General features: G+C 43.2%; 1 protein-coding gene across 1 annotated transcript in view; it reads left to right on the top strand.

The window, feature by feature from the left end:
• efnb1 (ephrin-B1) overlaps window positions 1-12,849 on the top strand; it is a 57,562-nt gene that overhangs the window by 43,150 nt on the left and 1,563 nt on the right. The window contains exons 3-4 of the mRNA XM_023395991.2: window positions 5,707-5,799; window positions 11,459-11,575. Coding sequence (XP_023251759.1) covers window positions 5,707-5,799; window positions 11,459-11,575 — 210 coding nt within the window. The remainder of the gene's footprint in view (window positions 1-5,706; window positions 5,800-11,458; window positions 11,576-12,849) is intronic.

Raw genomic sequence — 12,849 nt, 5'->3', positions numbered from 1 at the left:
CACACACACCTCGCCACTTCACCTCCCTCCCTCACCCCTCTGCAGCACTACCCACCCCTCCTCACCCCGCCCCGCGCTATCCCATAGTGCTCTCTGCTGGGAGGATTTAGAGGTACCCTGTAATTTTGGTGCCGGAGGAGCTCTTAAGTCCTGCCTGATCTTCTGGCTACACAGGCAGCCAACGTGTGTGTGTGTGTGTGTGTACACGTGAATATGTATTTGTGTGTGTGTGCATGCACATATCAGTGTGTGCTTCAGTGTGTGTTTGCTACTGTGGGTCCAAGTGCTTACATGTCTGTATTTTTTTCCTGCAACCATTTCCAAGTGTGGCTGTATTTGTGTGTGTGCAGCCGTGCATGTTGTTGCTTTTTGCTTTTGTGTGTGTGTGTGTGTGCGTGTGTGTGTGTGCATGTGTATGTGTGTGTGTGAGAGAGAGAGAGCAGTCTAATCAGTACACAGGAGAGGAGCTCCCCCTCTGGCTGTATACTGAAGCAGTGAGCTCAGCAACAGTTGTGTGCATTGGGCCGCTAACCATCTTAAACCTTGACACTAATGCTGCTACCTTCTTACCGTACGCGCAGCAAAGCGGCTCCTGGGAACAGGCAGCACGCAGCGATGTTAGTGCAGCTACATGATGATGCTTTGCAAAAAAACAAAATGAGGGGAAAAAAAGCAGTTATTCAACACGAAGATTAGAAAATCATCTGTTTCCATGCACATTACTCAAAACCACATTTATTTTAACCTAAATTCAATATTGGATTTTCAAAAAAGCATGAAAAATGTACGACACTAGTGTCATAGATATGGCTTTTTTTCTATTGTCTGCCGAGTTCTATTATCGAAAAGAAACACGCGAAGAAAACACTGGCTGAGCCGAGTGCGCCTAATTCATCTGAGATGATATGAAAAGTCTGAATGAATTTTCTTTGCCCATGCCAAACCTGGAGGTGGAGGCGGAGGAGGCTACGTGGGAGAGACGGCAAGCGAGGGGTTGAAGGTTGATTACTGATTTCCATTTCTATTTCTAGGACAAAGAAATGGAGGGCTGATGGGCTGGGACATCTATTTAGATCCATTTCATTCTGCCATAATCAGGCTTTAGCCATGCCCTAATACTCAGGATTAGAAAAGGTTCAAAGTGCAAACATCTAGATCCCCTAGTATTATTCCAGTCTGCCAACCTCACTCTGTATGTGTTTGCGCGTGTGTGTGTGTGTGTGTGTGTGTGTGTGTGTGTGTGTGTGTGTGTGTGTTTGCATGCATGCCAGATCTGCTGGGGAGGGTTATCTCTGGAATCAGGCCCATAAACCTAATCTAACCCTCTCTGTGCTCATTCAGGAGTGAAATATTTTGTGCAAATAGGCTCTCTTTTCCTTCTCCCCACTTTGACTCTGGTTCCCTAATGTAAACAAAAACCGAGATAGGAAACGTCGCAGGTATGAGAAATAGCCATTTCTGTTGTGACGCTCTGTTTGGTGCAAGACACACATACCTGACAGGCTGTGTTCAGCTCCCTGCTTTGCCTCAAATGGATGAAACAGTTCTGTGTGCTGGTGTTTTTCCTTGATGCTAAGTGTGAGTGATCAGATCGCGGTTGTGCCTGTTTATGTATTTAGCTTTTTTTTTTTTTTTCTGGTTTGAAAATGTAGACATTATTATTGGCGGTTACTGTGACTACCCGCTGCCTGCTTGGCTCGTCTAAGTGGAAGTCTGAATGCTGTGGAGAATGGGGGGGCGGTGTGTGAAAGGTAGCCAATGAATGTCACCTCTCATCCACTTTCTCATTAAACAACCTGCTCTCTGTCTGTCACATGGGCTGTATCTATCCCCTCGTTCAGTGCTTTGGGCAGATGTTGCGCACGCTGGCACGCACGCGCACGCATAGACACTGGCGCGCATGCACGCCCACACACACACACACACACACACACACGTGCACACAAGCCCATTGCGCTGTATGAAAGCAAAACCCTCCTGGGCTGGACAGGAATAATAAGCAGCAGATGATTCATGATGGAGATGGGGAATGTATTCAGCAGGACCACCTGAGTGACCTCATTTAGCAGACCTGAGAATAAATATAGACCACCGCATCGCACTCTAGCCTTAGCTTGTGTCGTCTCGGCCAGTCAGCACTGCATCTCTCACACATCTCCCACTCTTCTCCTCGGAGCACCTCGGGGAGTAGACCTTCCTCTCTACCCTGAATGTCCTTGTGAAATCTGTGTGCATTTGTGTATATGGAAGTGTGTGCATTCATATATGCATGTTAATGTGTCAGCAGTAGTGGTACGTGTGCAGTGTTGGAGCTGGAGCTTTTGTTGCAGGCCAGCTATTTCCCTTGTATGGCTTTCACTTGGCTGATACATTTGTACTGTAGATATTTCCCAACATCAACATTTGGCACCTGGTTTCTCTTATGACTTCAGCAGCTGTAGATCTTTTGTTCTCTCACTAGTCACTCTGTGGCCAATGATCCACACTCACAAAGAGGGCCTTAAATCACACACAAAAACCCCTCTTTGGAGCCGACCGCTTTATTAAATGAAAAAAAAGCAACATTCCTTCATGCAATGACCAGTTCTTTCGGTATTCTGGACCGCTAACGTTGAACTGGTTTGCTCCACTAAATCATTAGCAGCAGACTGGGAGCTTCTTTGTTCTTGGTCCTGTTGTTGCTTTATCCCCTTGTGTTTTTATCTCCGCTGAGACACACAGGAAGACCCAATTCCCCAGTTTCCTCTTTCCAAAACATGACATGACCGTCGGCCTTTTAATATCTGGAAATCCAGATTTGGATTAACGTCAGTATGCCGGGATGAAACGAGAGAGAGAGGGAGAGAGGGTTAGAGAGGGAGAAAAAATTGAGTGAGAGAAAGAGGAGATAAAGTGAGTGAGAGGCTTTCAGATTAAAAAAAAAAAAAGCTGGCAGTATGTCCTTGTTGTGGAGTAGGGTTTTGGGAGTTTGAGAATCGTGGCTGGCAATCATCTTTTTTTTTTTTTTTTGAGTGAACTCTGACATGATAGATGTAAGTACACTGATACCAGACAGAGGTTAGAATGACAAACACAGGAGAGCATGGTACTTAACAGACTGCAAGACATTTTTTTTTTAGGCACTCAACAGTTGTTCCTGTAGTCGATTTCCATCTTGAATATTGCTTAAAAGATGGATTCACATAAGGAAATGTGGTTAAAATTGGACACGGTTAATCGGATTATGAATTTCCAGCGGTACAGTAAAGGCTTTGAATTATTTGACGTTTTAAATGGCCTGAATACAAACAACGTATAAAGTGGTCATCTCTTTATAAATCCAGCTCTCTTTCAGTTTTTAGCCTAAACAGAGGCCTCCAAGGGCCAACTTATCATCATGCCACATCAGTAATGCAGGAGCCTGTGCAGCCAGCCTGAAGGAATAGTTAATTTAGATGACAGAAGCAAGTTAACACTGAGAAGATTTGCTCTCCGTGAGTGGATAAAATTCATAGCATGACGCTCACTCTTAGTCAGATTATTCAGCGCCTTTGAGCTCGATCTTCAAAGAGCTAATTTTTGTATAACCTTGCCCTGGAAATTTAAAAATTGAAAGAAGAGGAGAAATTGGGTGGAAAATGGCAGGATGAGGTTAGCACGTGTGGCAGCGTCTGGGCCGCTCTTGGCTGAGAGTCAGTGTGCCTTTAAGACTGGAAACAGGCTGTTCACCTCACTGTCTTTGAATGTTCCCTTTAGCAGAGACATGCTCCCTGCATAGACTTTACATAAATCATAAGACTCACTTAGCCTTGAGTGTTCATTCACATTAATGTCCCACGTAAATTTTCAAATCTTTTTGTTCCTGCTCTGCACTCGGGCCCCGCCGGCCCCTCGTATATATATACCCCCGTATATATTTCAGTGTCCGGTTCACTCAGTCATGTTGAGTCTAGGGTGGGGGGAATTTGCCAAAAGAGCTCCTGACACGATGTTATCACAATCATTCTCGCAAATTATCACGTACTCCAGCCGCACTAACAAAATGTTGTGGTTCTCTTTGTAATTTAGAGCTTGAGTATGATCTGATAATGTAACATAATATTAGTGCTATTCATTATTTAGTTTTCTTCAATTTCGCCAGAGAACAAAGCTGAAATCCCACGGGGAAACAAAATGTCAGCATTAATAATGCTTAGGAATGACAAGGCATGAATCAACTAGATGAGCCTTTCCGTAGCTGCAGAGCCAGATTTCCACGCTGCTTGGTACAACATCAGTTTATATCAGGGAAATACATGTAGAAACATCGATACATCGTGCCAGCAAGGCAAGTAACTCAATGTTTGGAGTGCATTGTTTGGACCCCCCCCCCCCCCCCCCCCACACACACACACACACACACACACACACACACACACACACACACACACATCTGTAGCCGAGTCTGCCTCTCATTGTGTCATCATTAGATAAGCACCCTCTCCAAGACTATCTCATCATAATGAGGGTGCCATCTGAAGCAATCACCCAGGGAGATGGTCATTGAGTTAAGAGGGAGGGAAAGGGAGGGGTAGAGCCAGATAGCACAGATAAAAAACTAAATGATGTGAGCGGAAAAACAGGGAGAGAGAGGAAGAGAGGAAAGAGAGAGAGAGAGACCAAGATGGATAATGTGAGGAAGAGAAACAAAAGCATTTCAGAGGAAGGGAGAAGTTAAACCAGCAAAAGCGGAGATGGAGAGCATTTGGGGAATTCCAAAATTAGAGCTGCCATCGCATGCGCCCACACAGACGCACGCCCACACACACACACACACACACACACACACACACACACACACACACACACACACACATATATATACACATACACACATACACATACACAACTGCCTTGTGCTTAGCCGCTCAGTGTAAAGGTCAGAGTCACACTCTGTCTCCCTAGGTCATTATCATGGGCCCTAAAATAGACAGCCAATTGTGTCACAGTGTCTGAAGTGAATGTGACATTGAATAAACAACCCTCGACCCTGAGCTCCTCACTCAAGTCAGAGCTGAACACACACTTTAAAAACAAATGGGGAGAAGCTGACACACACACACACGCACACACACACACACACACACACACACACACATGCTCTAATTTATAAATGTACACACATATATGCACGCACGAACATTAAGGGAGGCATTTAGCTCTCAGCACTACCAGCAAGTAATGACACATGTGGCTCAGAGGGAGTAAGCTGCTGGAGGACTTGGCAAGCAGCTGGAACTCTCGCTGGCATGTCTCACTGCTAAACTATGCACAGACAGAAAACACACACACACACACACACACTCTCTCTCTTTCTCACACTCACACTCACACACACACACATACAGGTCTGTCCATGTTCCTCCTCTCCACCTCAGCGCCCACCCTCCCTCAGTAGCTTCTAATGTTGTTCCATTCATTTGACTTCACTTTATTGTGTTAATGAGAGATACCGTTGAGAGGAGCTGCCGGTTGATTGAGGGTGAGAACGGCTAATCACTGGAACAGCTAATCAGTGCTTGTCGTAAATATTGATTAGTTCTGTGCGTTATGGACGTGCTCATTAACCAGTGTGTCATCTTCTCTCCTCCTCTTTCTCTCGCCTTCCTTCTCTTTACCCTCCATCACCCCTCGTCCTCCACCTTGTCCGCTCTCTCTCCCTTTGTCTCCCACCTCCCCCTCCTCCAGCAACCTCCAACGGCACAGTCGAGGGCCTGGAGAACCGAGAGGGAGGCGTGTGCAAGAGCCGAGCCATGAAAGTCATCATGAAAGTCGGGCAAGGTAAATGTGCACTCACCTCACATGTAGAACACAATACAGCACTGCTGCCTCAAAGCCATGTTTCACTTTGGTGTGACATTTTCATTTATCGCCATGTGTGCCTAGCGTGACTTTGTCCGCCACCGGCCTCTGACGGGAGCCGCTCTCTAGAACTGTTAAGTTGTGTTATGAAATGAACAAGCCACTATCATTGAAGGTTTTGAAGTATTTTTTTCTACTACTTCTTTAGTGGTGTAACCTAGAGCTGGCTTTTTGCAGCTTTCATTGATGTCACATCATAATGACATGTTCAAATCTTCCATCATTTTACAAAGTTATGTCATCAAAATTAAGGAATCCAAGTGTATTCTCAATTTAATTATTTGTATATGTAATTTTGCATTGGATTGACGTGACTTTGAATCTCTGAGGTCCTAAAGTGTTCCTTTATTTTGAAAAAAAACGAACAAAAATTTGTCAACAATTATAACTTCCTATAGCTTCGTCATGAAGCACTTATAACCAGTTTAGGAATGAGTAATTGAAAACACAGTGCAACATTGCTTTAATCATATTAGTATTTGTTGTTGTTTATATACTGACTATGAATGTTAAGTAGGGAGTTTCAAATTGAGTGTTTCCAAAATAGAAAGCAACCCAAAAATAGTTCAAAGTGGGTGCTAAAAAAATTATATGTAGTTTTAAATTTAACTTTCAAATGAGTAAATCTTTAGTTAGTCTTTAAAGCTGGTGATATGGTGATTTCCTCTGTATGATGACAGAGATTCATCTTTCCATACCAGTGACTCTGAGGTAACTGTCCCTTTAATATCTCTAGTTGTACTAGGTCATTGCAGGCAATGCTGCAAATCAATAAGCAGGACTGCTTTATGGACTGCACTATTGGATTTACAGGATTTTTGCTTCAATGTGATGAAGTGCTGTGATTTGTTAGGTGTACGTTTGCCATGAAAGAACATTCCCATCTGGCTAGTTTCTCAATTAAACCATGATATATCTCAATATAATGCTGTAAAATTGCAGATATTGTGATAAAAGATTGTTACCACATTGCCCACCTCTATTAACCATATACAGTAGTTTTGGATACATCTTGTCATATTCAATCTCTGTTTGTGCAAATAATGTAGAAAATTGGATCATTTCTAAGAAATAACATCACATTGAAGAATGGCTCCACTTCATCTTCTGATGTTCCTCAGCTGTTTCTCCACTCGTTTCTTATACAGTCCTCACAGAGTGAAAATGTGTTTGAAATCACAATGTAAGAGCATGGTCGGGGTAAGTCATCTAAAAATGCTGGAAGTAAACAAGAGAGCTTTGTTTAGATATCCTTGGACACAACATTTGGTTTGCATCATACATTTCGCTTTTAGACGCGCTTTTACTCAATATGTGGATGTCTATATCCTGATTTTGACAGGGTACAGTACACAGATGTGTTACTCTGTAAACATTCACCCCTTTCTTAGTGTGGTTGTTTTGACCGAAACAGACACTAACCACCCCTCTCAGAGGAACATCTGCCCGCCACGATGATCTGATTCAGCTTAGAAGCTGGATCTCAACATGTCAGAAATAAACTGACTTGTTGAGGAATCTGCAGAGACAGAGACAGAGACAGAGACAGAGAGAGAGAGAGAGAGAGAGAGAGTTTCCTGGTGGGTTGACAGCAGTGTATCCTGGCAGTCGGTGGGAGAATAGAAGCTAACAAGCTGCTGATGCTAGCTAGATCTGAGTCTGAAAAAATTCAGCAGCTACAGAGAAAAATACCCACAACCATCTCAAAAACAGGCAGGCATCGCATTATCTCTCCATGTAGGTCAATTAGAGCATCCGACAGCCTGGGATTGCAACACCATTGCCAAATGACAACACGTCTGCATGAGTGCAGGCAACATAGACTTTTACACTAAACTATTACCTGGGAGGAAAAAAAAAACAACTCCCTGGGCACGTTAATGAAATTTGAAAGGAAACATCTCATTCGAGGAAAGTTCTAGGAAAGTTCCTCTCAGCTTGCGTCTGTTTCTGTGGCTGCCGGCTGTTCCTCAACCTCGCCAGAGCCATGCACTCATTTCCCAAAACGGTCTGAAGTGAGCTGTCACTCACAATCGATGTGCCCTAAAAACCTTGTTAGAAGAGATGCTGCTGGCCCAGCTGCTACTACTTTTAAATCTATTTCTGTGGGTGGAATTTTTGATGCATAATGTGCCCATCCAACCCAGTAACTATTTGAAGAAGGGCCGTGAGAAATGAGAGCATTGACAGAAAGTTTGCTTTGACTGCTGTGCACCGTTTCTAACTGTTTGTTTTTCCCTGAAAACATAAAGAAGGCACCATTAAGGCTGCAACTAATGACTGTTTTCATTATCGATCGCCAATTATTTTAATTAACATGTGAGAAAATACAGAAAAATGAATTATGTAAATTCCCAGTGCCTAAGATGACACATTTAAATTACTTATTTTATTGTTGTTGTTTACTGTAATTTACCATTTGAATGCATTTACTCAAGTACTGCACTTAAGTACAATTTTGAGGTACTTTTACTTTGCTTGAGTATTTCTGTCCACATTTATTAGACATCTGGTCACTTAAAAATATATAAAGAAATAAATAATAAATTGAGAATATTTTGCATGTCATGTAAATAATGGTGTATGGCTATAGATAAAACAGGTCAACCATGCATAGAATTGTTAAGAATAGCTCCACCTTGACAAACCGCAATGGTACAAAAAATGCTGCTTATACTTGCAGGGCTTTTTTTTTTTTTTTTTTACAATGCAGTGTTGCTACTTCTACTCATGTAAAGGATCAGAATATTTTCTCCACCACTGTGATCCAACAATTTTATGCAAACAGTCCAAAAAAAAAAAAAGATATATAGTTAACAATCATGTATGACATAGAAAAACACCAGTTATTCATTAATCAGCTGATCATTTCTGTGCATGGAAGCAATGTAATTTTCTGTCTCTAAAAAGAGTGATGGTTTTGATTGACTCTGATAGCGCTGAAAGGATTTGCTGATTAATTGGCTGAAGGGTTGACGGAAAATTAATTTGATTGCCATTTATACGAGTCATTTATCAAGCAAAAAATTGGGAACATTTTCTGGTTGTAGCTTCTGAAAATGTGCTGTTTTCTTCTGTTTTTGTTGAATCAAAAATGGAACATATTTTGGCTCGTGGGCTGTTTGTACATCAGCCTTGGGCTCTGGAAAGCTGTGATAGACTATTTTCTGACATTTAAATCAATTTATTAAAGGAAAACCCCTCAAAAGACTGATCAGTGATGAAAACAATCCTTGTTTGCACCATCACACTCGACCTTCTGCAGCCACACTAGGTGTTGTTTCAACAAACACAAGAAAACCTGGGCTCCTCTTGGATCCGCCCCAAGATGCTATTGTGTTTAGGCCACATTTCCTCCGTCTCTGCATCTGAATGCCAACACTTTTCTCTCGCCAAGTCTCCCATATGTCCACTCTTACTCCTTTGCACTTTGCACTATGGACTAGATTTTGGTGACTCATCCCACTGTGCAATATGTGCACATTCTTTTAATGTTACATTTGCATTTTCCTGTTGAGACACTCCCGGGTTTAATCTCGTTGAGTCATCCATTTGTGGGAAGTTATACGCCCTGACATGTTGATATCTAATTATGCTTTAAATACCTCATGTTCCGTCTTTTGTCTTTATATTAAATGTGAAGTAAAAAGGAAGAGAAATTGAATGAACAGGAAATATGGTGAGCCCATATTTTATACATCTATCGCTGTTCAACGCATTCTTTCTCCTCCACCACATCATGTCACTGCGCTCATTAGAAATATGTTGACTCACTGCCTCGCACGCATCTCTACCTTCCCCCCCTCTCGTTTTCTCTCCCTTCTACCTCTCCCTACATATCTGTCTCTCCAGTGTCGCTCGATCACTGTCTCCCTCACTTTTGCTCCTCCACCCCCCCACCCCCGCCTTCTCCCTCCTTCTGGTGGGTTGGCAGTTCTGAGGTAGTTGCTGTCTGCATAGCTAAGGGAAATGTCAGCAGTACACACAGAAAAATGGGTCAGAACATTAGAACGCTCCCTGCACATGCTCAGTGGTTGACACACAGTGCCAGGGCTATATGCATGGAGTGAATCAGATCACTGTGTCCTCTCATATCCTCTGCCATGCGTGAATGTTCCCACTTCTCACTCCTGTCTTTTCTCATCAATTATTGACGCCGCACAACAGCTCACGGCTATGTTCACCACTGCTGCAATCAGTATGGTGCAATGTGGTGGTGGTCTGGACATGGAAGAGATAAAGGACAGGAGAGATCGATCTGTTCAAAGTGTTTTTATGTTCACCAAATACCAAAAAAGGAAGAAAAAAAAGAAAAAAAAAATAGACACTGCCACGAATTTATCTTCCTTTCCTTCTTTGTCTTTCCTCATTTTCCTCTCTCTTTTCTGTCGTTCAGTCTGCCAGACATCCCACACCCGCATCATTTCCCCCCGCGAGTCTCGGCCAAACTGGGGTGGAAATAGAAAATAGACTTCTAGGCTGTCAGGGCCTTTTCACTCACACACACACACACACACACACACACACACACACACACACACACACACACACACACTCACACACACATACATATGCACGACCACACACATGCCACACAAACTTGCCACCAGGGATCCAAATGTAAATTGCTTCCTCACACGCCTCACTCTCTGTTTCTCACACACACGCCTTGAGCAGGCCTTTGGGCAGATGCAGATAAGGCATGATAGAGGAGCGGCATCTGATAGCATACTGTGGAATCCATCTGATCGGCTTCGGTAATAGTTTATAACAGTGCTCTGTCTGCCGGCCCTGCCCTCGTAAAAAGCCACGCCGCGGACCCACCAGTGTTTACCCCACAAAGACTTCAAAGTGCGTGTGCTGAAATCACAACAGACAGACAGATAAACTGTCTGTTTCCTTTGCCTTCCCCTCAGAGCTTATGCAACCCCCTCCCCTCTTCTCCTCTCCTCGCCTCCCCTCTCCTCTTCCTGTCCTCCTATTCTCTCCTCTTCAGAAGTGTGCCTCATTCAGGCAGAGTTAAAGCCAGAGCAATAAATAAGGCATATTATGGCCTTTTAACGTGATGAATAATGTAAAAACAATAAAAAGTTAATATATAACTACTTTACCCTCATTCTGCCATGCCTAAGTATATTGTAAGTATACTCTGGGTGTGTGCATGTGTGTGCACACGTGCGTCTGTGTGTGTGTGTGTGTGTGTGTGTGTGTGTGTGTGTGTGTGTGTGTGTGTGTGAGAGAGTGTCATGCGCTCTCATGAAAGTGTCAGTGTTGGAAATGCCTGTCTGAGTGTTTGCTGAAGGAGTTGCTGATGTAGATGTGAGCTCAGTTTTTACGACAGGACAGGGATACTGGCGTGTTTCACAGACGGTTGCTAACTTGTCCTTCCTCTTTTTGTGCTTTCATCTTCACTTCTGAGATGCTTTCAACACATGCAAAGATAACCTTCTCTGTGTATAAAAGATGTATCAAAAGATAATAAAATATAATCCTTGCCGATGCAGAGGAAGGAGTCATTGTAATTCAGCGGGTGATGCTCGCCAAGGCTGAGTTTCTGTGTGTTTCTTGTTTCCCACAGTTCCAAATGCAGTGAACCCTGTGGCGCCGGACGCTCCGGAAGACAATGCCATACCGGAGTCCAGTCCCAGTCCGCCTGACCAGGGTCGGATTGGACCCGAGATACCAGGAAACCCTGGTGAGCAGATTGACAGAGCAACAGCACACACACACACACACACACACTGCTTCTGGACACTCTTTCCAGAATGCTTTCTAGTTTCACGAGTGCAAATATTTTAGTAAGATAAAGGTTTTTGAAATGTTAAAAAAAAAACAAAAAAAAAAAAACGAATATTCACAGCCTCAAGGGTTCTGCTAATAATTAATCACATTTAGCCTCAAAAGAGAAAATAAAAATTATAGTTGACTCTCCCAAAGTACGTGTTCTCTCACATGGCTCTCTCATGCCGTAGGCGTTCCTCTGATTGCTGGGGGTCAACACGCTGAAATAGGTGTAGAACCAGTGTTGTACAGAATAAAATAATCCTCACCAAAACGCAGCTTGCAATTAAACAATACGGAGCCCCAACCAAAACAAATACAGCTTGCCCTGAGTCACTTCACTTATTCATACTTTACACAAAAGGTGTGCTGCATCCAAGGAGACTCAAAGACATACTTCTTTATTATATATCTTTTTACGCCTCATTAGAATTGCAGATCAATGAAGATTAAAAGCAGAGATAATTGAAGAAGTCACTTGAGCCTCCTCGGATGCTCTGGGCCCTCCTTGTTTCCTGTTTTCACCAGCACCTTTCATAGTTACTTCCCACAGGAGGGACCACTTTCTTCTTCTTCTTCTTCTTTTTTTTAGATCACTCCCTACACCAACTTTTTGACTTACTCCACAACTTTGTATCCCACAAACTTCCTCCTCCAAGTACAGACTGTTCTGCCTGTCCCAATGTGATAAGCCGTCCTCATTTAATAATTGCTTATTTGACATTAGTTGCTCTATAAAAAGATTTCCTAATGTCACTTTTCCCTATTCCGGGGCTTTTACCTGTCTACCATTGTTAGATCAGTGATTATGTCAAGTGAAGAAGTGGAGGGTGGAATGAAGGACGTGTCATTGTGGTTTGAGGGGCTGATATTTCAGGAATGAAATTTCTGACAGCCTCTCTTCGGCTCTCTCCTGCGCCCAGAATGTACAAAATTCCTCACGCCTCTGATTTCACCGATAAGACTGGAATCAGTAGCTTTCAGTGTTGTCATTTAGTCGTGATAAGGCAGAAGGCGCAGCTATTCCCTCCTCAATAAATGGTTAAGTGCAGAGTGGTCAGCCGAGTGCGGAGACACAGTCATTAGTGGGGATGGCAGTCTCCGGAGTTATGAAGCTTTTGTGTGTGCGTGCGTGTGTGTGTGTGTGTGTGTTGGAGGGGGGGCATGGACAGTAAAGAGGTGGTGTTG

The sequence above is a fragment of the Seriola lalandi genome, unplaced genomic scaffold (genome assembly GCF_002814215.2).
Source record: "Seriola lalandi dorsalis isolate HSWRI2012SDOR001 ecotype SW California unplaced genomic scaffold, Sedor1 jcf7180002054971, whole genome shotgun sequence".
NCBI classification, from domain to species: Eukaryota; Metazoa; Chordata; class Actinopteri; order Carangiformes; family Carangidae; genus Seriola; species Seriola lalandi.
Note: the sequence above shows the minus strand (reverse complement) of the source record. Positions and strands in the feature narration are given on the sequence as shown.